This window comes from Oncorhynchus nerka, linkage group LG12, assembly GCF_034236695.1.
Source record: "Oncorhynchus nerka isolate Pitt River linkage group LG12, Oner_Uvic_2.0, whole genome shotgun sequence".
NCBI classification, from domain to species: domain Eukaryota; kingdom Metazoa; phylum Chordata; class Actinopteri; order Salmoniformes; family Salmonidae; genus Oncorhynchus; species Oncorhynchus nerka.
The window spans coordinates 54061161-54085713 of NC_088407.1; the positions used below are offsets into that span (position 1 = coordinate 54061161).

Genomic DNA, 24553 nt, shown 5'->3' on the forward strand with positions numbered 1-24553 from the left:
AGAGAGAGAGAGAGAGAGAGAGAGAGAGAGAGAGAGAGAGAGATGGGGTCTGCGTGGGAAACCGGATGGAGTCGGGAGCTGTGGGGTCGACTCTCGAGGGGAAGAGTACTGAGGCCTTTTGCTTGAATAACCCCAAAGCCTCTGTGGCCTCGTCCTTATACAGTTCAATGAGAACTCAACTGACCCGCCATTTTAGTCCAACTGTACACCCACAAACATGTGTTGTGAAACTGTACGAGGGACACAAAGAGAGATGTTTTTCCTCACCGCCAATGACAGAACACTGAGAAGAACCCAAGGCCTGTAACGTATTCTCGGTCCGTAATCTCATACTATCTAATGAAATGTCTAACTATGCAACCTGACCCAATGCCAGGTTAAAACTCAATCAGAGCGCCACCAACAAAAATAACAGCAACAGAAACCACAACAAACCACAACAGGATATTTGGATTTAGATCACAGATAAGTAGGGCCCCGAGTGCTTCCTGACCATGTGACCTGACTTGGAAGAAACTCAAGAGCCCTGGTTAGGCTATAGGAGATAGATTGGGGATAAAGTGCTGTGGTAGACTAGCATCCTTCCTAGAGGGTGTTCTTGTACATCAAGCTGCCTCCCACTACTAGTGCTGATTGATTAACTGTAATTTCAGTTATTTTTCAGTTTTCAAACAACTAATTGACCGATGTCGGTAAAAAAAATTGAATTCCATTTTGTTCGTTTTTTCCCTGTGAGCTCCACGGGTACTTTGCACCGTTTATCTAGAGATAAAACAGACCCGTCCTGAACTGTGCGATGTTGTAGTTTCCAACAAGCCAAAATTCGACTACATTTTGCACCTAAAACATTGTAATTAACTACAATGACCATAATCCATTGCGCATCTACTTGTCAGGTCTGTGTTTCTTTTTAGAATGCGAAATTGTGTGAGGATATACAGAGAGCAGCTGTTGCTTCGTGGTGTATCTCTACCCGAAAATACATGATCTAAGTGATTGATAGTTGGTATTCAGCATTCATAAAAGTATGCCTAAATTACTTTGAAGAACTACAACATAGTGATTTTGTCAGACAGCATAGGCAGCAGCTCTATAGAGATGAGATGATGACTTGGAATTCAATAATAAAACAAATGTAATATACTGAAATACTGAAATATTTGATTAAAGTCATGTGAATAAATGATGGTTAATAAGTGCAAGCAGTAATGGACAGTCACTACCATCATGGGACTTTTATTCATTGTTTTATTCTGTGTTGTTATAGTATTCAACACACATAGAGCATTTAATGTAAACAAAAATATTCAAAACTGAAATCGAAAACCGTGATTATTTTTTAACAATCGAACCAAACCGACCTCAAAAAGCACAAATCGCTCAGCAATACACACTACAGAAACAAGGAGAGACTCCTGCTCCTATGAATCATTCCGGCTGGCAAAAGCCAAGGCTACTTAGAATACATAAGATGGACAGGAAAGACTTCTGGCATTAGTTATTATCACAAACCATATTCCCGTAACACTAGACCCTTCGACGGAAAGCTGATCCTTAAAGGGGCTGTACCGACTTTTCTGTCAGGTCGTACAGTGGAGGGCACATGAAAGACCTCGGGGAGGGGGCTTTACTGGGGCCTAAGGGAGGTAAAGGGACAATCCACCAGGCTATGATGTCAGGGTGAGAGGTGCAGGGTTAAAGGGTTAAAGGGTTGATCACAAGGGCATGGTCAGTGTGCTGGCCTCAGATTATATCTGCTTTAAAGGCACAGGGCCTTATAATTAAAACAAGACAAACAACCATGGGAATCACCCACGCTATGCTGCAGTTACAGCATTCAGAGAAGTGTATGTGTGTGTGTGTGTGTGTGTGTGTGTGTGTGTGTGTGTGTGCGCGTGTGTGTGTGTGTGTGTGTGTGTGTGTGTGTGTGTGTGTGTGTGTGTGTGTGTGTGTGTGTGTGTGTGTGTGTGAGCGTGTGTGTGTGAGCGTGTGTGAGCGTGTGTGTGTGTGTCTGAAGTTATTCTCATGAACTTATCCATCACATGATAATCAGCTTTGAGTAAAGACAAAACAGGGATCTACAGAACAGCCCAAAAAAATCTAATCAAAGTGTTTTACAGTTCAACCATTCCAACGCCTACAGTGAGCCTGGTGGGCTGAAGGTCTGCGTTATCTAACCCAGGGGTGAAAGGAGGACATGAGAAGGTTAATGGAGGGGAAGATGAGACTGAGTAGGTGGAGAGACTAGGGAGACAGACATTTCAGAAATACAAGCTGCATGTGAATGTAAACACAGACATTGCTTCCACCACATCTGACGGGTGCTGGGGTTATAATGAGAGTGACTAACAAAGATGATAAGATTGGCCATTTGATAATTATAATATATCCAGTTGAAGTCGGAAATGTCTCATACACTTAGGTTGGAGTCATTTAAACTCGTTTTTCAACCACTCCACAAATGTCTTGTTAACAAATAATAGTTTTGGCAAGTCATTTAGGACATCTACTTTGTGCATGACACAAGTAATTTTTCCAACAATTGTTTACAGACAGACAATTTAACTTATAATTCACTGTATCACAATTCCAGTGGGTCAGAAGTTTACATACACTAAGTTGACTGGGCCTTTAAACAGCTTGGAAAATTTCAGAAAATTAAGTCATGGCTTAAGAAGCTTCTGATAGGCTAATTGACATCATTTGAGTCAATTGGAGATGTACCTGTGGCTGTATTTCAAGGCATACCTTCAAACGCAGTGCCTCTTTGCTTGACATCATGGGAAAAACAAAAGAAATCAGTCAAGACCTCAGAAAACAAATTGGAGACCTCCAAAAGTCTGGTTCATCAGGCCTGAAGGTACCACATTCATCTATACAATCAATAGTACGCAAGTATAAACACCATGGGACCACGCAACCGTCATATCGCTCACGAGGGAGATGCGCTCTGTCTCCTAAAGATGAACGTACTTTCCTGGGAAAAGTGCAAATCAATCCTAGAACAACAGCAAATGACCTTGTGAAGATGCTGGAGGAAACAGGCACAAAAGTATCTATATCCACAGTAAAACGAGTCCTATATTGACATAACCTGAAAGGCCGCTCAGCAAGGAAGAAGCCACTGCTCCAAAACCGCCATAAAAAAGCAAGACTACGGTTTGCACATGGGGACAAAGATCGTACTTTTTGGAGAAATGTCCTCTGGTCTGATGAAACAAAAATAGAACTGTTTGGCCATAACGACCATCGTTATATTTGGAGGAAAAAGGGGGAGGCTTGCAAGCCGAAGAACACCATCCCAACCGTGAAGCACGGGGGATGGCAGCATCATGTATTGGGGGTGCTTTGCTGCAGGAGGGTGTGGTGCACTTCACAAAATAGATGGCCGCAGGAGGCAGGAAAATTATGTTGATATATTGAAGCAACATCTCAAGACATATGTCAGGAAGTTACATCTTGGTCGAAAATGGGTCTTCCAAATTTACAATGACACCAAGCATGCTTCCAAAGTTGTGGCAAAATGGCTTAAGGACAACAAAGTCAAGGAATTGGAGTGGCCATCACCAAGCTCTCACCTCAATCCTATAGAAAATGTGTGGGCAGAACTGAAAAGGCGTGTGCGAGCAAGGAGGCCTACAAACCTGACTCAGTTACACCAGCTCTGTCAGAAGGAATAGGACAAAATTCACCCAACTTATTGTGGGAAGCTTGTGGAAGACTACCTGAAACGTTTGACCCAAGTTAAACAATTTAAAGGCAATGCTACCAAATACTAATTGCGTGTATGTAAACTTCTGACCCAATGGGAATGTGATGAAATAAATAAAAGCTGAAATATATCATTCTCTCTACTATTAATCTGACATTTCACATTCTTAAAATAAAGTGGTGACCTAAGACAGGCAACTTTTACTCGGAATAAATGTCATGAATTGTGAAAAACTGAGTTTAAATGTATGTATGTATTAAGATGTATGTAAACTTCAGACTTCAACTGTATCAGACAAAAAAATTATATTGGTCGACCGAGAATCCATTTTTAGACACACCCTAGGTTTGAATAAAATCAACTATACCGTGCATTCGGAAAGTACTCAGACCCCTTCACTTTTTCCACATTTTGTTATGTTACAGCCTTATTCTTATTTTGGGCTCCTGAGTGGCGCAGCGGTCTATGGCACTGCATCTGAGTGCTCGAGGCGTCACTACAGACCTTGGTTCGATTCCAGGCTGTATCACAACCGGCCGTGATTGGTAGTCCCATAGGGCGGCGCACAATTGGCCCAGCTTCGTCCGGGTTAGGGTTTGGGTAACCCATCATTGCCATCAGGTTCGATGGAGTGTGTCGCTGCACAGGTCCATTTTGTTGCTCCCAGCTTATAGACAGAGATTAAAACAGGAAGCCCCGACGCTCAAGTCTGTTCAACGCTGGTCCGACCAATCGAATTCCACGCTTCAAGATTGCTTCGATCACGTGGACTGGGATATGTTCCGCATAATGTCAAACAACAACATTGATGAATACGCTGATTCAGTGAGCGAGTTTATTAGCAAATGCAACATGACCGAATACAAACAGTGTAGCTATTCTCTCCGCAAGGCAATCAAACAAGCTGAGCGTCAGTATAGAGACAAAGTGGAGTCGCAGTTCAACGGCTCAGACACGAGTGGTATGTGGCAGGGTCTACAGTCAATCACAAACAACAACAAAAAAAAACAGCCCCGTCGCGGACAACGATGTCTTGCTCTCAGACAAACTAAACAACTTCTTTGCTTGCTTTGAGGACAATACAGTGCCACTGACACGGCCCGCTACCAAAACCTGCGGGCTCTCCTTCACTGCAGCCAATGTGAGTAAAACATTTAAACGTGTTAACCCTCGCAAGGCTGCAGGCCCAGACGGCATCCCCGGCCGCGTCCTCAGAGCATGCGCAGACCAGATGGCTGGTGTGTTTACGGACATATTCAATCAAACCTTATCCCAGTCTGCTGTTCCCACATGCTTCAAGAGGGCCACCATTGTTCCTCTTCCCAAGAAAGCTAAAGTAACTGAGCTAAATGACTACCGCCCTGTAGCACTCACTTCCTTCATCATGAAGTGCTTTGAGAGACTAGTCAAGGACCATATCACCTCCACCCTACCTGACACCCTAGACCCACTCCAATTTGCTTACCACCCCAATAGGTCCACAGACGACGCAATCGCCATAACACTGCACACTGCTCTAACCCTCTGGACAAGAGGAATACCTACGTAAGAATGCTGTTCATCGATTACAGCTCAGCATTTAACACCATAGTACCCTTCAAACTCGTCATTATGCTGAAGACCCTGGGTCTCGACCCCACAAGGGTGCGTTCTCAGCCCTCTCCTGTACTCCCTGTTCACCCACGACTGCGTGGCCATGCACGCCTCCAACTCAATCATCAAGTTTGCAGACGACACTTCAGTGGTAGTTTTGACTACCAACAATGACGAGACGAATAACCTCACACTCATTGTCAACAAAACAAAGGAGATGATCATGGACTTCAGGAAACAGCAGAGGGAGCAGCCCCCTACCTATATTGACGGGACAGTAGTGGAGAGGGTGGAACGTTTTAAGTTCCTCGGCGTACACATCACGGACAAACTGAAATGGTCCACCCACACAGACAGCGTGGTGAAGAAGGTGCAGCAGCGCCTCTTCAACCTCAGGAGGCTGAAGAAATTCGGCTTGTCATCACTTTTACAGATGCACAATCGAGAGCATCCTGTCGGGCTGTATCACCGCCTGGTACGGCAGCTGCTCCGCCCATAACCGTAAGGCTCTCCAGAGGGTAGTGAGGCTTGCATAACGTATCACCGGGTGAAAACTACCGGCCCTCCAGGACACCTACACCACCTGATGTCACAGGAAGGCCAAAAAGATCATAAAGGACAACAACCACCTGAGCCACTGCCTGTTCACCCCGCTATCATCTAGAAGGCGAGGTCAGTACAGGTGCATCAAAGTGGGGACCGAGAGACTGAAAAACATCTTCTAGCTCAAGGCCACCAGACTGTTAAACAGCCACCACTAACATTGAGTGGCTGCTGCCAACATACTGACTCAACTCTAGCCACTTTAATAATGGAAAAATTGATGTAATAAATGTATCACTAGCCCCTTTAAACAATGCCACTTTATATAATGTTTACATACCCTACATTACTCATCTCATATGTATATACTGTACGCTATACCATCTACTGCATCTTGCCATCTTGATGTAATTAAGTGCTCTGGAGAAGGTGTCATCAAGAATCTCTCTGCACTTTGCCCCGTTCATCTTTTCCTCGATCCCGACTAGTCTCCCAGTCCCTTCCGCTGAAAAACATCCCCATAGCATGATTTTGCCACCACCATGCTTCACTGTAGGGATGGTGCCAGGTTTCCTCCAGACGTGACGCTTGTCATTCAGGCCAAAGAGTTAAATCTTGGTTTCATCAGACCAGAGAATCTTGTTTCTCATGATCTGAGACTCCTTTAGGTGCCTTTTGGCAAACTCCAAGCGGGCTGTCATGTGACTTTTACTGAGGAGTGGCTTCTGTCTGGCCACTCAACTGTAAAGGCCTGATTGGTGGAGTGATGCAGAGTTGGTTGTCCTTCTGGAAGGTTCTCCCATCTCCACAGAGGAACTTTGGAGCTCTGTCAGAGTGACCATCGGGTTCTTGGTCACCTCCCTGACCAAGGCCCTTCTCCCCCAATTGCTCAGTTTGGCTGGGCGGCCAGCTCTAGGAATAGTCTTGGTGGTTCCAAACTTCCATTTAAGAATGATGGAGGCCACTGTGTTCTTCGGGACCTTTAATGCTGTTGAAATGTTTTGGTACCCTTCCAAAGATCTGTAACTCGACACAATCCTGTCTCTGAGCTCAACGGACAATTCCTTCGACCTCATGGCTTGGTTTTTGCTCTGATATGCAATGTCAACTGTGAGACCTTATATAGACAGGTGTGTGCCTTTCCAAATCATATCCAATCAATTAAATAGAAATTGTAGAAACATCAAGGATGATCAATGGAAACAGGATGCACCTGAGCTCATTTTCGAGTCTCATAGCAAACGGTCTGAATACTTGTGTAAATAAAGTATTTTTAAATTTTTTTAATAAATTTGCAAAAGTTTCAAAAACCTGTTTCGCTTTGTTATTATGGGGTATTGTGTGTAGATTGATGAGGATAAAAAAAATCTATTTCAGAATAAGGCTGTAACGTAACAAAATGTGGAAAAGGGGAAGGAGTCTGAATACTTTCCGAATGCACTGTACCCTATGTAGGCTACTGAGCTTGTCTGATGCTTTAAGCAGTGCAATTAAAAATGAAGACACTCAAATGACTAAAGCGGGAACCAGAGATCAATATAGCAGAGCCAGAAGAAAATAATCTGTTCCAGACCCACGGGTAACAGTTTACACCAGCGTTCGGCAACCTTTTCCATTTGGAGTGCCAAGTTATAGTACCATTTCTACTGATCTGTGTGCAAGTTATTATTTTCATATGCACATTTTTGTGGAACAGTTTCCTTTCATTTATAATAGTCTTCAAATCTCAAAAATCAATGTCATGTGTTTAATCAAATTCTATCTAAATGAAAATGATTTTTTTTTTTTAAATGTAATTCTATTTCCCTTGCCAATATGTAAAAATAGCCAACAAATAAAGACATTGCAGCCCGCAGATAGAAAATATCCTGATAAAAATAAATATCCTAGAAATTACATTGGCTAAGCATGACCTGTCTGCAAGGAACTTGAAACATTGTATTAACTATTCATTTGGTCTGACCTGAAACTGTCACATGGATGACGCTGGAGAGACAAAGCAGGTACGGGGAGTCAAACAAATATAGGAGAGGAAATAAAAGGATGATGAGTGAATCCGGGTGAGTCCAATATCGCTGATGCGCGTGACGAGGGAAGGCAGGTGTGGTATGCGTAATTGATGATGGCAGGAGTGCGTGATGCAGGGCAGCCTGGCGCCCTCAAGCGCCAGGGGGGAAGAGCAGGAGCAGACGTGATAGTACCCCCCCCCTAGGTGTGCCACCCGGCGTGCCACCTGGGTGAACCGGTCGGGCCATGGGCGCTGAGGAAGCCGGTTGGGGCGTGGGAGCCTGGCGAGCCGGCTGAGGCATGGGAACCTGACGATCCGGTAGAGGCAAGGAGGCCTGTCGATCCTGCTGCAAAGAGGGAGCCCAATGATCCGGTGGAGCGTGACGTGGGATGGAAACCAGCCGAGCCAACCGAGGCAAGGAAATCTCTGGAGCCAGCCAGGGCGTGGAAGCCCGACGGGCTGGGATAGGCACCCCCGGTTCCATTGACGGCGATCCAGAGCCGACGTCACCACCACCCGGAACACCAGTACTCCCCGATGCTTTGTAAGTTGGCTGATGCATTCTGTCACATGAATTGACGCTGGAGGGACTAAGCAGGTACGGGGAGTCAAACATTTAATATAGAACGGACATGGAACGAGACAGGAACAGCGTCAGCAAATGAGTAACACAAACAAAAAACAATTAATACAGCAGTGGGGAACAGAGCAGGGAACTGACACATATAGGAGAGGTAATAAACAGGTGATGAGTGAGTCCAATATCGCTGATGCGCGTGAAGAGGGAAGGCAGGTGTGTGTAATAGATGGCAGGAGTGCGTGATGCAGGCCAGTCTGGCGCCCTCAAGCGCCAGGGAGGGAAGAGCGGGAGGAGACGTGACAGAAACTCCTACTAGCAAACTTGTAACCTATAAAATATTCTGTACCCTCAGAGTTTCCTGAGCCAGTGAGCTCCGGACAGATAAACACAGCTCTAGGCTATTTGCTCAGGGGATAAGAAGTAATCACTCCAAACAAAAGACAATTCATAAATTGACAACTCGTAAATGGAATGAAATAAACCAAAACATTTTTCTCACACCTAGGTCGTGCGCTCTGCAAACAGCATCACATGTCCTACAATGACAATGGTAAGACTGTAATACTATATTGAATGTATTAACAGAAATTACTGTAACAAAACAAACATTGTAGAATAGAAATTATGGTAATTAACAGTAAATGTCCTACTGGTGATACTGGTGTGTCATCCCCCGCGGCCTCCGCAATGGATTATTCCACTCAGACAGCCATGAATCAGACAGGTGTCTTGTGTGCCATACATTTTTAAAAATATATTTGACACTGTAATGTAACAAAACCACCCGCTGGCCAGTTGGGCAACCGTGCACTACGCGCACTAATACTCCAACACACATATAAATACACACGGCATCATTTACTCACACACACATAATGCACACATACATTTATATAGACTCTACATACACCCACTTACATACAATTGTCATCTACGCTGCTTATCATATATCCTGATGCCTAGTCACCTTGTTACCTATATATACAGTTGTCGGAAGGTTACATACACTTAGGTTGGAATCATTAAAACTCGTGTTTCAACCACTCCACAAATTTCTTGTGAAAAAACTATAGTTTTGGCAAGTCATTTTTCCGACAATTGTTTACAGACAGATTATTTCACTTATAATTCACTGCATCACAATTCCAGTGGGTCAGAAGTTTACATACACTAAGTTGACTGGGCCTTTAAGCATCTTGGAAAATTCCAGAAAATGATGTTAAAGCTTTAGAAGCTTCTGGTAGGCTAATTGACATCATTTGAGTAAATTGGAGGTGTACCTGTGGATGTATTTCAAGGCCTACTGTCAAACTAAGTGCCTCTTTTCTTGACATCATGGGAAAATTCAAAAGAAATCAGCCAAAACCTCAGAAAACAAATTGTAGACCTCCACAAGTCTGGTTCATCCTTGGGAGCAATTTCCAAACGCCTGAAGGTACCACGTTCATCTGTACAAACAATAGTACACAAGTATAAACACTATGATACCACGCAGCCGTCATACTGCTCAGGGAGGCGATGCGTTCTGTCTCCTAGAGATGAACGTACTTTGGTGCGAAAACTGAAAATCAATCCCAGAACAACAGCAAAGGACCCTGTAAAGATGCTGGAGGAAACAGTACAAAAGTATCTATATCCACAGTAAAACGAGTCCTATATCGAGCAGGCCTTTCTAATCGACCTGGCCCGGGTATCCTGGAAGGATATTGATCTCATCCCATCAGTCGAGGATGCCTGGTCGTTCTTTAAAAGTAATTTCCTCACCATCTTAAATAAGCATGCCCCTTTCAAAAAATATGTGGACAACTACAAATACCTAGATGTCTGGCTAGACTGTAAACTCTCCTTCCGGACTCATATTAAACATCTCCAATCCAAAATCAAATCTAGAATCGGATTTCTATTTCGCCCCAAAGCCTTCTTCACTCACGTCGCCAAACTTACCCTAGTAAAACTGACTATCCTACCGATCCACGACTTCGGCGATGTCATCTACAAAATAGCTTCCAAAACTCTACTCAGCAAACTGGATGCAGTCTATCACGATGCCATCTGTTTTGTTACCAAAGCCCCCCATACCACCCACCACTGCAACCTGTATGCTCTAGTCGGCTGGCCCTCGCTACATATTCGTCGCCAGACCCACTGGCTCCAGGTCAATGCTAGGTAAAGCTCCGCCTTATCTCAGCTCACTGGTCACGATAACAACACCCACCCGTAGCACGTGCTCCAGCAGGTATATCTCACTGTTCATCCCCAAAGCCAACACCTCCTTTGGCCGCCTTTCCTTCCAGTTCTCTGCTGCCAGTGACTGGAACGAATTGCAAAAAATGCTGAAGCTGGAGACTTATATTTCCCTCACTAACTTTAAACATCAGCTTTCTGAGCAGCTTACCGATCGCTGCATCAATAAATAGCCCACCCAATCTACCTACCTCATCCCCATATTGTTTTTATTTACTTTTCTGCTCTTTTACACACCAGTATCTCTACTTGCACATCGTCATCTGCTCATTTATCACTCCAGTGTTAATCTGCTAAATTGTAATTACTTCGCTACTATGGCCTATTTATTGCCTACCTCCTCACGCCACAACGTTTTTTTCTATTGTGTTATTGACTGCATGCTTGTTTATGTGTAACACTGTGCTGTTGTTTGTGTCGCACTGCTTTGCTTTATCTTGGCCTGGTCGCAGTAGTAAATGAGAACTTGTTCTCAACTAGCGTACCTGGTTAAATAAAGGTGAAAAAAAAAAAAAAAGCCAGACTACGTTTTGCAACTGCACATGGGGACAAAATCGTACTTTTTTGAAAAATGTCCTCTGGTCTGATGAAACAAAAATAGAACTGTTTGGCCATAATGATCATCGTTATGTTTGGAGGAAAAAGGGGGAGGCTTGCAAGCCGAAGAACATCATCCCAACCGTGAAGCACGGGGGTGGCAGCATCATGTTGTGGGGGTGATTTGCTGCAGGAGGGATTGGTGCACTTCACAAAATAGATGGCCGCATGAGGAAGGAAAATTAAGTGGATATATTGAAGCAACATCCTAACTGACCTAAGACAGGTAACCTTTACTCAGATTAAATGTCAGGAATTGTGAAAAACTGAGTTTAAATGTATTTGGCTAAGGTGTATGTAAACTTCCAACTTCAACTGTGTCTACCCCTATCGATCCAGTACCCTGCACATTGTAAATATGGTACTGGAACTGACCCTGTATATAGTATGCTTACTTACTTTATCGTGCTCTTCTTATTTTTATTTCTTGCGTGTTTTTGTTCTCTTTTTAGTATTACATTGTTATTGATTACTGCATTGTTGGGGTTAGCGCTTGCAAGAAAGCCATTTCGCTGTACTTGTACATGTGACATTAAAATGTTCAATTAAACCATACTGCAGCAACCCAAGGCTATGTGTTGCCTGACTGCTGCTCAAGCCCACCTCTGTTCTCCTCATTGCCTTCAGGTCACCACGCGGAGACAGATAAGTACAGAGGATTAGACAATGGGGGTTCTTTTCTTTTCTTGTCTTACCTCATTTCATTTACCACAGTAACACACTTGTTCTGTTCTGACTAGCAACGCCCAATTTACAGCCACACGGTGTGTTTTAGTTTTGTTTCCAGACAGAAGTCCTAGACAGGTTTCGCCATGCTTTATCATCAGCCGACGAGGAACAGGGTGAAACTTGAACAAAAACACTTTGCCTATTGGGCCTGTCAGAGAAGATGGCTGCCAAACACTGTTTCAATGAAAACAATCGATCAGTGACTTGACATTCGGAAGAGAATAACATTGACATAAAAGCATAACAACTCACAGATATTTGAGGTTTTCCAGGTCTTCAAAGGTTCCTCTGGGAATCCGTCTGATATGGTTGTTGTTGAGGAGGCTGTGAAGGCAAGAGAATGGCCATTATTTGAAAGACCTAAGCAATGGAGTATTACACTTACACAAAGTGAATCAATACAGACTAGTAGAAACAAGTTGAAAATTGTCCATGCTGGCGTACTATTGTGTCAAGATCTAATGCTAGGCCAATGCCAGTCTGAACAGAGTTCAACCTTCCAGAGTACATAATATAGTTGAGATCCCTGGCACATTGTAGCTGTTCTATAGAGCATCTGGTTTGAATCCTACACACTGTCACAATTTGTTCTGCATTTATAATGGCTGCCAGATCTATGGGGTAGAATCTGGACAAGGATCAATAACGGCTGTCATAGACTTTCTGCAACACTACAATATCCTTTTCTAATAAAGGCCCGAGTTGGTGATCCCTCAACTTAGTGCCATAGAAACGGGAATTAATGCAGAAAAATCTGTTTTGGAAAAGGGTAATATATGTATAAGCAGAACATTATTTGGGCAGAACATGCCTCTTCACCTTGCTCTTTTGCCTAAAAACATTTTGCCTCAATTGGCTTCTTTTGAAGATTTTGGTGATGGATGCTGTCCCAGGGGCCTTTGCACCCTGCCTTGGATTTTTCTTTCAACTTAAAAACTGATGAACTCTACATACACATATTCTACATATTGTATAATCAATGTTCAGAGTGACAGCTAGACACAGTCTGTTACAGACTGAAGCAGAAAAATACAGGCAGTAGGCCCCTCCAGTCTTTCCTTCATGTAGGAGCCAGACATCTATTTCAGTCTGCCTGAGACGCTAATATTGAACTGTCTACCCAGTTGAAAGACCGGCAAGCTTTAGATCCTGTGGTATTTTTCAGTCTGTGAACAGGAGGTTGAAGCCGTGAAGAGTCCTCTATGAAACACAGAGCTCCATGGCTAGCCGGTCGGTCTGATACCGTAGGAAAATCTCATCTGGTCTTTCTCTTTCTTAACATTCCCTGGCCCTAACTTTCTCCATGGACAGCTCTTCATATTCATACACTAGCCTCATAGGCTGATCCCTGCCACATGGCTGACTGTAGGCTAGCAGGGCTGGGCCATGATAAATGGCTGGGAGAGTGAAGGGGAAAAATAAATTCCTCACAGATTATGAGGTGACCTACATGTGTGAAAGAACAGCAGAATGGAGAGCAAGAATCTGCCACTCAGTGTTCATGTGTGTGGACTGAATGACTGGCTACAGGACTTTCCAGGGACCACTAATGATGTGACGTGTTTCTGAGTCTTGGGACAAAAGATAAACAAAGAGAACTGGGTGTTTATGGGAAGAGATGTGGCTTACAGAAGTAGTTGACTCCTGATCCATGGCGATTACATAAGTGTGTATGCTCTGTTAAAATGCATTTGCAGTGAGTTCTCCGGTAACCAATTCAGTTACACTCTTTTCAATAGCTGACTGTGTAGGGGAACAGACAAAAGGAGGGAGGAAGGAGGGAGACTTACAGCGTGTTGAGGTTCTTTAGACGTTTGAAGGAGCCAGACTGTAAATCCTTGATTTTGTTGAACCTCAGGTCTCTATGGAGGGAAAAACAGGAAACACAGTCATGAACAACATTGAGACAATCGAGTCTGTCCAACCAATCATCGACATGGAAAAGTGTTTACCCGTTGATGGCTATGAGGAAACAGGCTGATACAATGACTACATACTTCATACTACATACTACTTCATACTACTACATACTTCAGTATATATACCATGAGTATCCAAACCCCGTAGGAATCTCCACTAACAGTGTTTATTATAAAGCATGAATAATAGTCACATTATTCATATTACAGGAATGCCATTCGTGAAGGTGTAATAATGGGGATTGGTTTACTTAACGTTGCCCTAAAGCTAACAATGAAGAGATTTGCCATGGCTGTCAGGGAGACGAGGGAGTTTAGTAGCCTATCACTTTACTCGACCCTCTCATTATACAGTGATGAAATCATGTCATGACACTAACCACTCATGTCCATTATGACAAATAACTTATCCTGATAGGCCCCTAACCCTTCACTGAAACACTATTTGGTTTGTAACTAAACGAGGGAGGTAGGCCATAATAGGGTTAAGTACTTAACCCATTTAGAGCTAGATGCACGTTGTCTCGTTCAGTGAAATGGGAACATTTCTAAACAATGAAGTTATGCTTGTGGAACTTAGCCTCTTAAGTCATTCGACCTTCAACTGAGTAATTTGCCAAATGTATTTTCATAAGACGGAGAGAAAAAAAACGCTCTGTAAGTGGAACCAGCTATCCATATGAAGGACATACTGAGGGGCACAAGAGAGAAGTTAGGGTTTGTTGCTGCTGCCTTGAAATGATTCCTATTTTCCTGTCATCACATTACATTGTCATACAAGTCACTGCCCTCAGACGGGCCATAATTGGGTGTTTAGAACAAAGAGCAGATAGCCCTGCTGCAAAACATTAACAACAAGGACCACAAGCCAGTCCAGAAGACAGAGTCCAGCCACAGTAACAGAGGCAAGACAAGATGGTGTTGGTGTCACACCCTGATCTGTTTCACCTGTCCACCCCTCTCCAGGTGTCGCCCATCTTCCACATTATCCCCTGTGTATTTGTACCTGTGTTCTCTGTTGCCACTTCGCCTTGTTTGTCAAGTCAACCAGCATTTTTTTGTCTCAGTTCCTGATTTTCCCAGTCTCTCTTTTTCTCGTCCTCCTAGTTTTGACCACTGCCTACCCTGACCCTGAGCCTGCCTGCCGTCCTGTACCCTTGCCCCACCTCTGGATTATTGACCACTGCCTACCCTGACCCTGAGCCTGCCTGCCGTCCTGTACTGTTGCCCCACCTCTGGTTTACTGACCCCTGCCTGCCTTGACCTGTCTATTGCCTGTCCCTGTTGGATTATTAAACCATTGTTAATTCGACGTTGTCTGCATCTTCATACCTGATAGTTGGAGACACAACACAGATATCTTTAATCTCTAAATGTAGGAGACGGAATGCTAAATCAATCCCCCAGCTAACCACATTCAACCATGAGTAACAGAAATCACTCATCAGCTACTCTGTAATGACCTTAACATTCACTGACTGACTCCAGGTCAAAATACGCCCACATGCTCCACTAACAGAGTCATTCCAATGACACCTTCTCTAAGTGTTGCTGAAGTGGGTAACTGGGAGTAAAGTCATTTAAGTAAAGTCATTCAAACTGTCTTTCTACTTTGTCAGTAAAGATGCAAGTTCTGTGTCCATTCTTTCACCTTTGCTGACATGGTCTTCTCTAAGACAGTCTACTTTTGTGCTGTGAATTCCATCTGAAACATGGGGTTCTTATTCAAAATTGTTCCTGTATTTGCTTTGCATTAATGTTGCCTAGTTACTAGGGCTGGGATGATACCAGTATCACGATACTCGTTAGTATCGTGGCAAGGAAACAAAACACAAATCGGATTGAACTTCTTTAGAAAAACATTCTAATGTGGGAAACAAACATTATGTTGTCATCCAGAGTCACATTTATTTCATTTCCAAGCTATAGCACAAAATATTTTACATACAGCAGGTTTTTAAAGGACCGAAGAGTTTCCTGTTTTCAAGAGTTTGGTCTGCTTCCTGTATCATCCCGGCCCTACTAGTTACCAGTGCTAGGGCTGGGCGGTATACTGTATTTTACGATATACCGGTATTAATGCAAGGACTGGTTTGGGTTTTTACTTGACCTAATATAACGGTATTTGAATGTATGGTTTGTGAAATGTGATATGCCGTGTGTAACAACCATTTTTATGGTTTACACCGCTACTTGAGTAATCCCTCTCCCGCTTGGCATGGGAAACATATGTTAACATTGCCAATGCAATGCATCTCTCTCCCTCCCTCTCTCTCCATGGCGATTTCCAACCAGATCTAGCTCCGCCCCCTGTCACTCAAGGAGCGCATTTCCTGTTGCTTGACAATGAGACACCTAGGGTGTTTATAATTTTCCCTCATAATTGGGCTACTTTGAAAAACGATGTTGCGGGTGAAAATATATTGGTCGCGGGTTCGGGTATTTTGGCTTCTCCTAAATTGCACTGCGGCCGCCATGGAAATGTCTTACAAATATATATTTCACTGTGACCTGATGCTGCTGACTATCAAGCATGTTATTGCTGACTATCAAGCATCTTGTTGCTGACTATCAAGTATCTTGTTGCTGACTATCAAGCATCTTGTTGCTGACTATCAAGCTGCTTGTTGCTGACTATCAAGCATCTTGTTGCTGACTATCAGCAGGCAGCAGAGTCATCTGAGTGAGAGGCGACAGAGCAGGACCTTGCACTTCGTGACAACTTTTTACCAGGTGTAGGTAGACTATTTAGATTGTCATAACAGAGACACCTACTGTATTTCCAAACCCTTTTTCCATAAAACATATTAACGCGCTAGAACTGATGCATGTCAAGAAATAACGGGGACAACAGGAAAACGAGGTGTTCTAGAGCGCATTAGATACATTTGCTCGGAGGTGGTTTAAACTGCATTCTAATATCGTCAGTTTATGGAAAACCATATGAAGCGAAGGGTTTTACGCTCTCAGTTCTTGGGTCTCGAGCGCAGCTGTTATGGGAAAAAGTCCACAATGAAAATTACGTTACATGTGGAGAATGATACATTTGCATCTGTTGGCCATCGATTAGCCTATTAATTTATATACCTATGTAGGCTACTGTAGCCTACCATTTTATACAATAAACATGTTGAAATTACGATATCACTGGAGTCATTGCAAATCAATTTGTGACACTTGTGTACCCTATCTGGGGCTTTCAAATTGATTTAATCAGTGGTGGAAAAAGTACCCAATTGCCATACTTGAGTAAAAGTAAAGATACCTTAATAGAAAATGACTCAAGTAAACGTGAAAGTCACACAGTAAAATACTACTTGAGTGAAAGTCTACAAGTATCTTATTTAAAATATACATAATAATCAAAAGAAAATGAACAAATCATTTCATATTCCTTATATTAAGCAAACCTGACGACACCATTTTCTTTTTTTATTTTTATTTATGGATAGCCAGGGGCTCCAACACTCATTTACAACATTTACAAAAGAAGCGTGCGTGTGTGTTTAGTGAGTTCACCAGATCAGAGGCAAATCAAATCAAATTGTATTAGTCACATGTGCAGAAAACAACAGGTGTAGTAGACCTTATAGTGAAATGCTTACTTACGAACTCCTAACCAACAGTGCAGTTTAAAAAAAAAATACAAATAAGAATAAGAGATAAAAGTAACAAGTAATTAAAGAGGAGCAGTAAAGAAAAATAGCAATATATACAGTGGGGTGTCGGTACAGAGTCAATGCGCGGGGCACTGGTTACATGTAGGCAGAGTTAATTCAAGTGACTATCCATAGATGACAACAGAGAGTGGCAGTGGTGGGGAGGGGGGGCAATGTGAATAGTCTGGGTATAGTCCATTTGACTAGATGTTCAGGAGTCTTATGGCTTGGGGGTAGAAGCTATTTAGAAAACTCTTGGACGTAGACTTGGCGCTCTGGTACCGCTTGCCGTGTGGTAGGAGAGAAAAAAAGTCTATGACTAGGGTGGCTGGAGTCTTTGACAATTTTTAGGGCCTTCCTCTGACACCGTCTGGTACAGAGGTCCTGGATGGCAGGAAGCTTGGCCCAAATGATGTATTGGGCTGTTCGCACTACCCTCTGTAGTGCCTTGCGGTCGGAGGCCGAGCAGTTGCCATACCAGGCATTGATGCAACCAGTCAGGATGCTCTCGATGGTGCAGCTGTGGAACCCCTTGAGGATCTGAGGACCCATGCCAAATCCCCTCAGTCTCCTGAGGGAGAATAGGTTTTGTCGTGCCCGCTTCACGACTGTCATGGTGTGCTTGGACCATGTTAGTATGTTGGTGATGTGGACACCAAGGAACTTGAAGCTCTCAACCTGCTCCACTGCAGCACAATTGATGAGAATGGGGGCATGCTCGGTCCTCTTTTTCATGTAATCCACAATCATCTCCTTTGTCTTGATCACATTGAGGGAGAGGTTGTTGTCCTGGCACCACACGGCCAGGTCTCTGACCTCCTCCCTATAGGCTGTCTTGTTGTTGTCGGTGATCAGGCCTACCACTGTTGTGTCATCGCATATTTAATGATGGTATTGGAGTCGTGCCTGGCCGTGCAGTCATGAGTGAACAGGGAGTACAGGAGGGGGCTGAGCACGCACCCCCGAGGAGCTCCTGTGTTGAGGATCAGCGTGGCGTATGTGTTGTTACCTACCCTTACCACCTGGGGGCGACCCACCAAGATCCAGTTGCAGAGGGAGGCACCTAGTCCCAGGGTCCCCAGCTTATTGATGAGCTTTGAGGGCCCTATGGTGTTGAACGCTGAGCTGTAGTCAATGAATAGCATTCTCACATAGTGTTCCTTTTGTCCAGTTGTGAAAGGGCAGTGTGGAGTGCAATAGAGATTGCAACATCTGTGGATCTGTTGGTGCGGTATGCAAATTGGAGTGGGTCTAGGGTTTCTGGGATGAATGGTGTTGATGTGAGCCATGACCAAAGCACTTCATGGCTACAGACGTGAGTGCGGGTTGGTAGTCATTTAGGCAGGTTGCCTTAGTGTTCTTGAGCACAGACACTATGGTGGTCTGCTTAAAACATGTTGATATTACAGACTCGGACAGGGAGAGGTTGAAAATGTCAGTGAAGACACTGCTAGTTGGTCAGCGCATGCTCACAGTACACGTCCTGGTAATCCGTCTGGCCCTGCGGCCTTGTGAATGTTGACCTGTCCAAAGGTCTTACTCACATCGGCTGCGGTGAGTGTGATCACACAGTTGTCCGGTACAGCTGGTGCTCTCATGCATGTTTCAGTGTTATTTGCCTCGAAGCGAGCATAAAAGTAGTTTAGCTTGTCCGGTAGGCTCGTGTCACTGGGCAGCTCTCGGCTGTGCTTCCCTTTGTGGTCTGTAATGGTTTGTAGGCCCTGCCACATAAGACGAGCGTCAGAGACGGTGTAGTACGACTCGATCTTAGTCCTGTATTGATGCTTTGCCTGTTTGATGGTTAGTCGGAGGACATAGCGGGACGTCTAATAAGCTTCCGGGTTCGAGTTCCGCTCTTTAAAAGCTGCAGCTCTAGCCTTTAGCTCAGCGCGGATGCTGCCTGTAATCCATGGTTTCTGGTTGGGGTATGTATGTACGGTCACTGTGGGGGTGACGTCATCGATGCACTTATTGATGAAGCCAATGACAGATGTGGTGTACTCCTCAATGCCATTGGAGGAATCCCGGAACATATTCCAGTCTGTGCTAGCAAAACAGTCCTGCGCATCTGCTTCATCTGACCACTTTTTTATTTATCTAGTCACTGGTGCTTCCTGCTTTAATTTGAGCTTGTAAGCAGGAATCAGGAGGATATAATTATGGTCAGATTTGCCAAATGGAGGGCGAGGGAGAGCTTTGTATGCATCTCTGTGTGTGGAGTATAGGTGGTCCAGGGTTATTTTCCCTCTGGTTACACATTTAACATGTTGATAGAAATGAGGTAAAACTGATTTAAGTTTCCCTGCATTAAAGTCCCCGGCTACTAGGAGTGCCGCCTCTGGGTGAGATTTGGCATGGGTTCTCAGATCCTCAAAAGGTTTTATAGCTGCAAGAGGTCCAAGAGGTCCAAGAGGCTTCTAAACAGCTTCTACTCCCAAGCCATAACACTCCTGAACAGCTAATCAAATGACTACCCAGACTATTTGCATTGTTTTTTTGCACAGGCTGCACACACTCCAATAGGCTCTCATTCACAATTTGACAAGCACTTGATAATGCCTCGAATTTCACGGAGGCATCCCCTATGTGGCCATAATGCACCCTTAAAAAATCCATGCCTTTTGCGGCCCAGAGTGCTGCATTGTGCCCTTCTCCATGAGTGTGCTGCGCAATCCGAAGCGTCTCTCACTCACACAGCTCTCTGTCGCGTGATCTGGTCTTTCTCACAGGCTACAAGTTAAGACAGACACATCGGGGATGCAACTGTGCGCGTCCTTATCCAATGCCGAGGTGCATTTTAAAGATATTGGAACTGTCCACATTTACTTTTCATCAGCCAACAAGATGAGTAGGCCTAACGAACAGCAAAAACACTAGCCTATGTCAATCTACTATCCCCCATACTACAAAAGCCGATTCTATTCTGTGTGAGAAATAAATATTCCAAACATAGTCTGGGACAGTTGTGGGATGCGATAGATCCCAAATTAATACAAACACTAGCATCAAAAAATATTTTTGGTGCAATGTGGCTTACGCAGCAGATCAGAACGTTTAGCTTAAAATGTTGATAAACTATTAGGCTATTTCTTAACATTATAAGAGCAGCAATGTGCACATGGTAGTATGCTATAAACGTGAATCACAATCTATGCATTTAAATAGCAAATGGAGGACGCTTTTCCCCGTGGTTTATTTTCATGCCAGCCAGGTAGGCTATACACCTGTTGTAAATATAAGCAATGTGGTTAATATTCGGATACAATTAATGCATAGAAAAAGAAATGCAAGCATAATGGACCACATACCAAAAGCAATAATGACAAAAGGAAACGTTTCTGTTTCCAAAACAGCTCAACTTTTCAACAGTAGTCTCCTCCCTATCAAAATACACCAGAAGCAGTAGAAACATTCCTCAGCCATGCTTCTATGCATACTCTACATACCTCCCATCCCTGCCCATGAATATTCACACTTTCCTAACAAAACTGGTGTTTATAGATGGACGTTAACTGTTGGTGAAGAAAGACTTTAAGCTGTATGCCTTGAAGGGGAGACCCATCTACAGGCAGCCACCCTGGGAGTTAGGTAGTGCAGAACTCTGCCAAGGCATGCTGGAACAGGGGTTGACCCACAGCCTCCAGGCTCGGGGAAGGAGTGGAGGGACAAGGGGCTCTGGGGGCTGATACATGCTGGTTCAGGCAGCACCTTCGTACCTGTACAACTCAAACATGAAAGTAGAGGTGTGTGTGTGTGTGTTAGATTTAGTCAGGAAAGCATTACAAGATCCAGACACTAGAACCAGCCAAAGGGTGCTGAAAAGTGTTTGTGGGAAAAGACTAATGGGGTGCCCTCAGACTGAAGCAGTGGACAAAAACGTTGGAGAGCTCAAATGACAAAGTGTACCTATCCATCACGCACACATTCTCTCCTCCAAGCACTTGGCTGATAATCCCTAAAGCTTACTTACAACAACGCTGTCCAAAATAGACATACAGCAACATTCTCCAAATAGTATGTATTTATTAGGGCTGGGACGATACCAGTATTGCGATATTCGCTAGTATCGTGGCAAGGAAGTAAAACACGAAGCGGATTTAACTTCTTTAGGAAAACAGCCCTAATGTTTGAAACAAACATTATATTGTCATCCAGAATCACATTTACTTAATTGCCACGCTATAGCACACAATATTTATACAGCAGAATTTTTATTAAAGGACCAAAGATGTTGGTCTGCTTCGTGTTTTCATTTTTGCCATGGAAAAAAAATGTGATACTGGTATCACCCCGGTATTTATGGGAAAAGGGCAGAAATAAGTCAGGGCTGAAATACCAAGGGAGCACTTTATGGCTGTTGGTCTCAGATACATCAGTATCAGGTAGGTAGACCACACCCTCTATTGATTGCGGTGGACGAATTATGCCTTTGTCAACAGAAGCACTTGTCCCCTAAAGTGTGTGTAGCCTACTATTACAGTATAGTAGAAGGACTGGGTCTCCCAACAGGGTGGATCACAAGAAACCCCAATCAGGCCAGATAAGGTCCGAGGGAGACCATTATTCCTACAGTAGCATCTAAACAGCAGTCCTGCAATGACTGTTTCACTGAAGACAACTAGTAGGCCTACAAATTCACATTCAAAACCTTCACCATTTACGAGCGTAATTCTTCTAACATTAATGGCCCGAAAATATCCTTCCTCAAATAGCCCTCAGTTGTTTGTCTGACTATGATAAACAACAGGCGAACAATATGGCATTGTGATCCCAGCAGTAAATGAGTTTACAATGCCAGATAAAGGAGCGTCTGGAGCCAGAGTGCTCGACACAGTGGCTTATCACCATGGAGTGGTGAGAAGACTGGGAGGAAGTGGAGGATGGTCATGGAGTAGTGAGAAGGCTGGGAGGAAGTGGAGGAGGGTCATGGAGTGGAGTAGTGAGAAGGCTGGGAGGAAGTGGAGGAGGGCCATGGAGTAACAACAGGAACATATCGGGCAGACCTCCAATAAACAGCTACTTGAGCCTGTCTGTCTGTCTGTCTGTCTGTCTGTCTGTCTGTCTGTCTGTCTGTCTGTCTGTCTGTCTGTCTGTCTGTCTGTCTGTCTGACTGTCTGTCTGTCTGTCTGTCTGTCTGTCTGTCTGCCTGTCTGTCTGTCTGTCTGTCTGTCTGTCTGTCTGTCTGTCTGACTCCACAGCATGATTGTTCAGATTGTTCAGATTGTTCTTATTTTTTGCCTATTGGTGTTCATTGAAGGGTTTTTGAACTAGCTTCATTGACAGAGTCCATTTACTCAAGTTTTGATTGCGCTGCTCCCCCTCCAAAGCTTATCAGGCCACTGAAGCTCAAAAAAATGTGCACAATATTCCACTTTTGACCTTGACCAAGAACAGTAACACAAAGTAGCAGCAGAAACAGACTTGTCGGTCTTGGTACTGCAGATACTGTTGGAAATTGAAACCTGAACACAACACAGTTTTGATACAGTGCAAACTTTTTGGATGCATTGGCTTTACTCCAGAGGGAAAACAACTGAAAGTATTTTGGATCTACCGCCCAGCGCCCACACAGATAAACTGTGCCACCCTGCCTTAATCAGTGTACTGATAATAACAGAGCAAGGTCCATACTGTCTGGGAATACATTTATACTGAACACAAATATAAATGCAACATGTGAAGTGTTGGTCCCATGTTTCATGAGCTGAAATAAAATCTCTCAGAAATGCTCTCAAATTTTGTGCACAAATTTGTTTACATCCCTGTTAGTGAGCATTTCTCCTTTGCCAAGATAATCCATCCACCTGACAGGTGTGGCATATAAAGAAGCTGATTAAACAGCATGATCATTACACAGGTGCACGTTGAGCTGGGGACAATAAAAGGTTGCTCTAAAACAGTGGTTCCCAACCTTTTTGGCTTACTGTATCACCAAATGAATTTTGCTCTGCCCGGAGTACCCCTGAAGTACCCCCTCATGTACATTTAACCAGTAGACCTATGGTCTAATCAGTCTTCTCAAGTACCCCCTGTGGATAGGCCAAGTACCCACGGTTGGGAAAATTGCTCTAGAACGTGCAGTTTTGTCACACAACACGTGCCACGGATGTCTCAAGTTTTGAGGGAGAGTGCAATTGGCATGCTGACTGCAGGAATGTCCACCAGAGCTGTTGCCAAATAATTGAATGTTAATTTATCTGGCATAAGCTGTCTTAGAGAATTTGGCAGTACGTCCAACTGGCCTCACAACCGCAGACCACGTGTAACCACACTAGCCCAGGACCTCCACATCCAGCTTCTTCACCTGCGGGATCGTCTGAGACCAGCCACCCGAACAGCTGATTAAACTGTGGGTTTGCACAACCAAATAATTTCTTCACAAACTGACTTCAGTGGGCAAATTCTCACTTTCGATGGCCACTGGCACGCTGGAGAAGTGTGCTCTTCACAGATGAACCCCGGTTTCAACTGTGCAAGGCAGATGGCAGACAGCGTGTATGGCATCGTGTGGGTGAGCGGTTCGCTGATGTCAACGTTGTGAACAGAGTGCCCCCATGGTGACGGTGCGGTTTGAGATGGGCAGGCATAAGCCACGGACAATGAACACAATTACATTTTATCGATGGCAATTAGAATGAGATACTGTGACAAGATCCTGAGGCCCATTGTTGTGCCATTCATCCGCCCCCATCACCTCATGTTTCAGCATGATAATGCACGGCCCCATGTTGCAAGGATCTGTATACAACTCCTGGAAGTTAAACATGTCCCTGCTTTTCCATGGCCTGCATTCTCACCAGACATGTCACCCATTGAGCATGTTTGGGATGCTCTGAATTGACGTGTAAGACAGCGTATTAAAGTTCCCGACAATATACAGCAACTTCGCACAGCCATTGAAGAGGAGTGGGACAACATTCCACAGGCCACAATCAACAGCCTGAACAACTCTATGCGAAGGAGACGTGT

General features: G+C 44.0%; 1 protein-coding gene across 2 annotated transcripts in view; it reads right to left on the reverse strand.

Annotated features, from left to right (window-relative positions):
• The window catches only part of LOC115138370 (peroxidasin), a 79783-nt gene that overhangs the window by 41668 nt on the left and 13562 nt on the right, over positions 1-24553 (reverse strand). For both annotated transcript variants that reach the window (XM_065025650.1, XM_029675158.2), the window contains exons 2-3: positions 13797-13868; positions 12259-12330 (exon numbers count right to left, since the gene is read on the reverse strand). In XM_065025650.1, coding sequence (XP_064881722.1) covers positions 12259-12330; positions 13797-13868 — 144 coding nt within the window. The remainder of the gene's footprint in view (positions 1-12258; positions 12331-13796; positions 13869-24553) is intronic.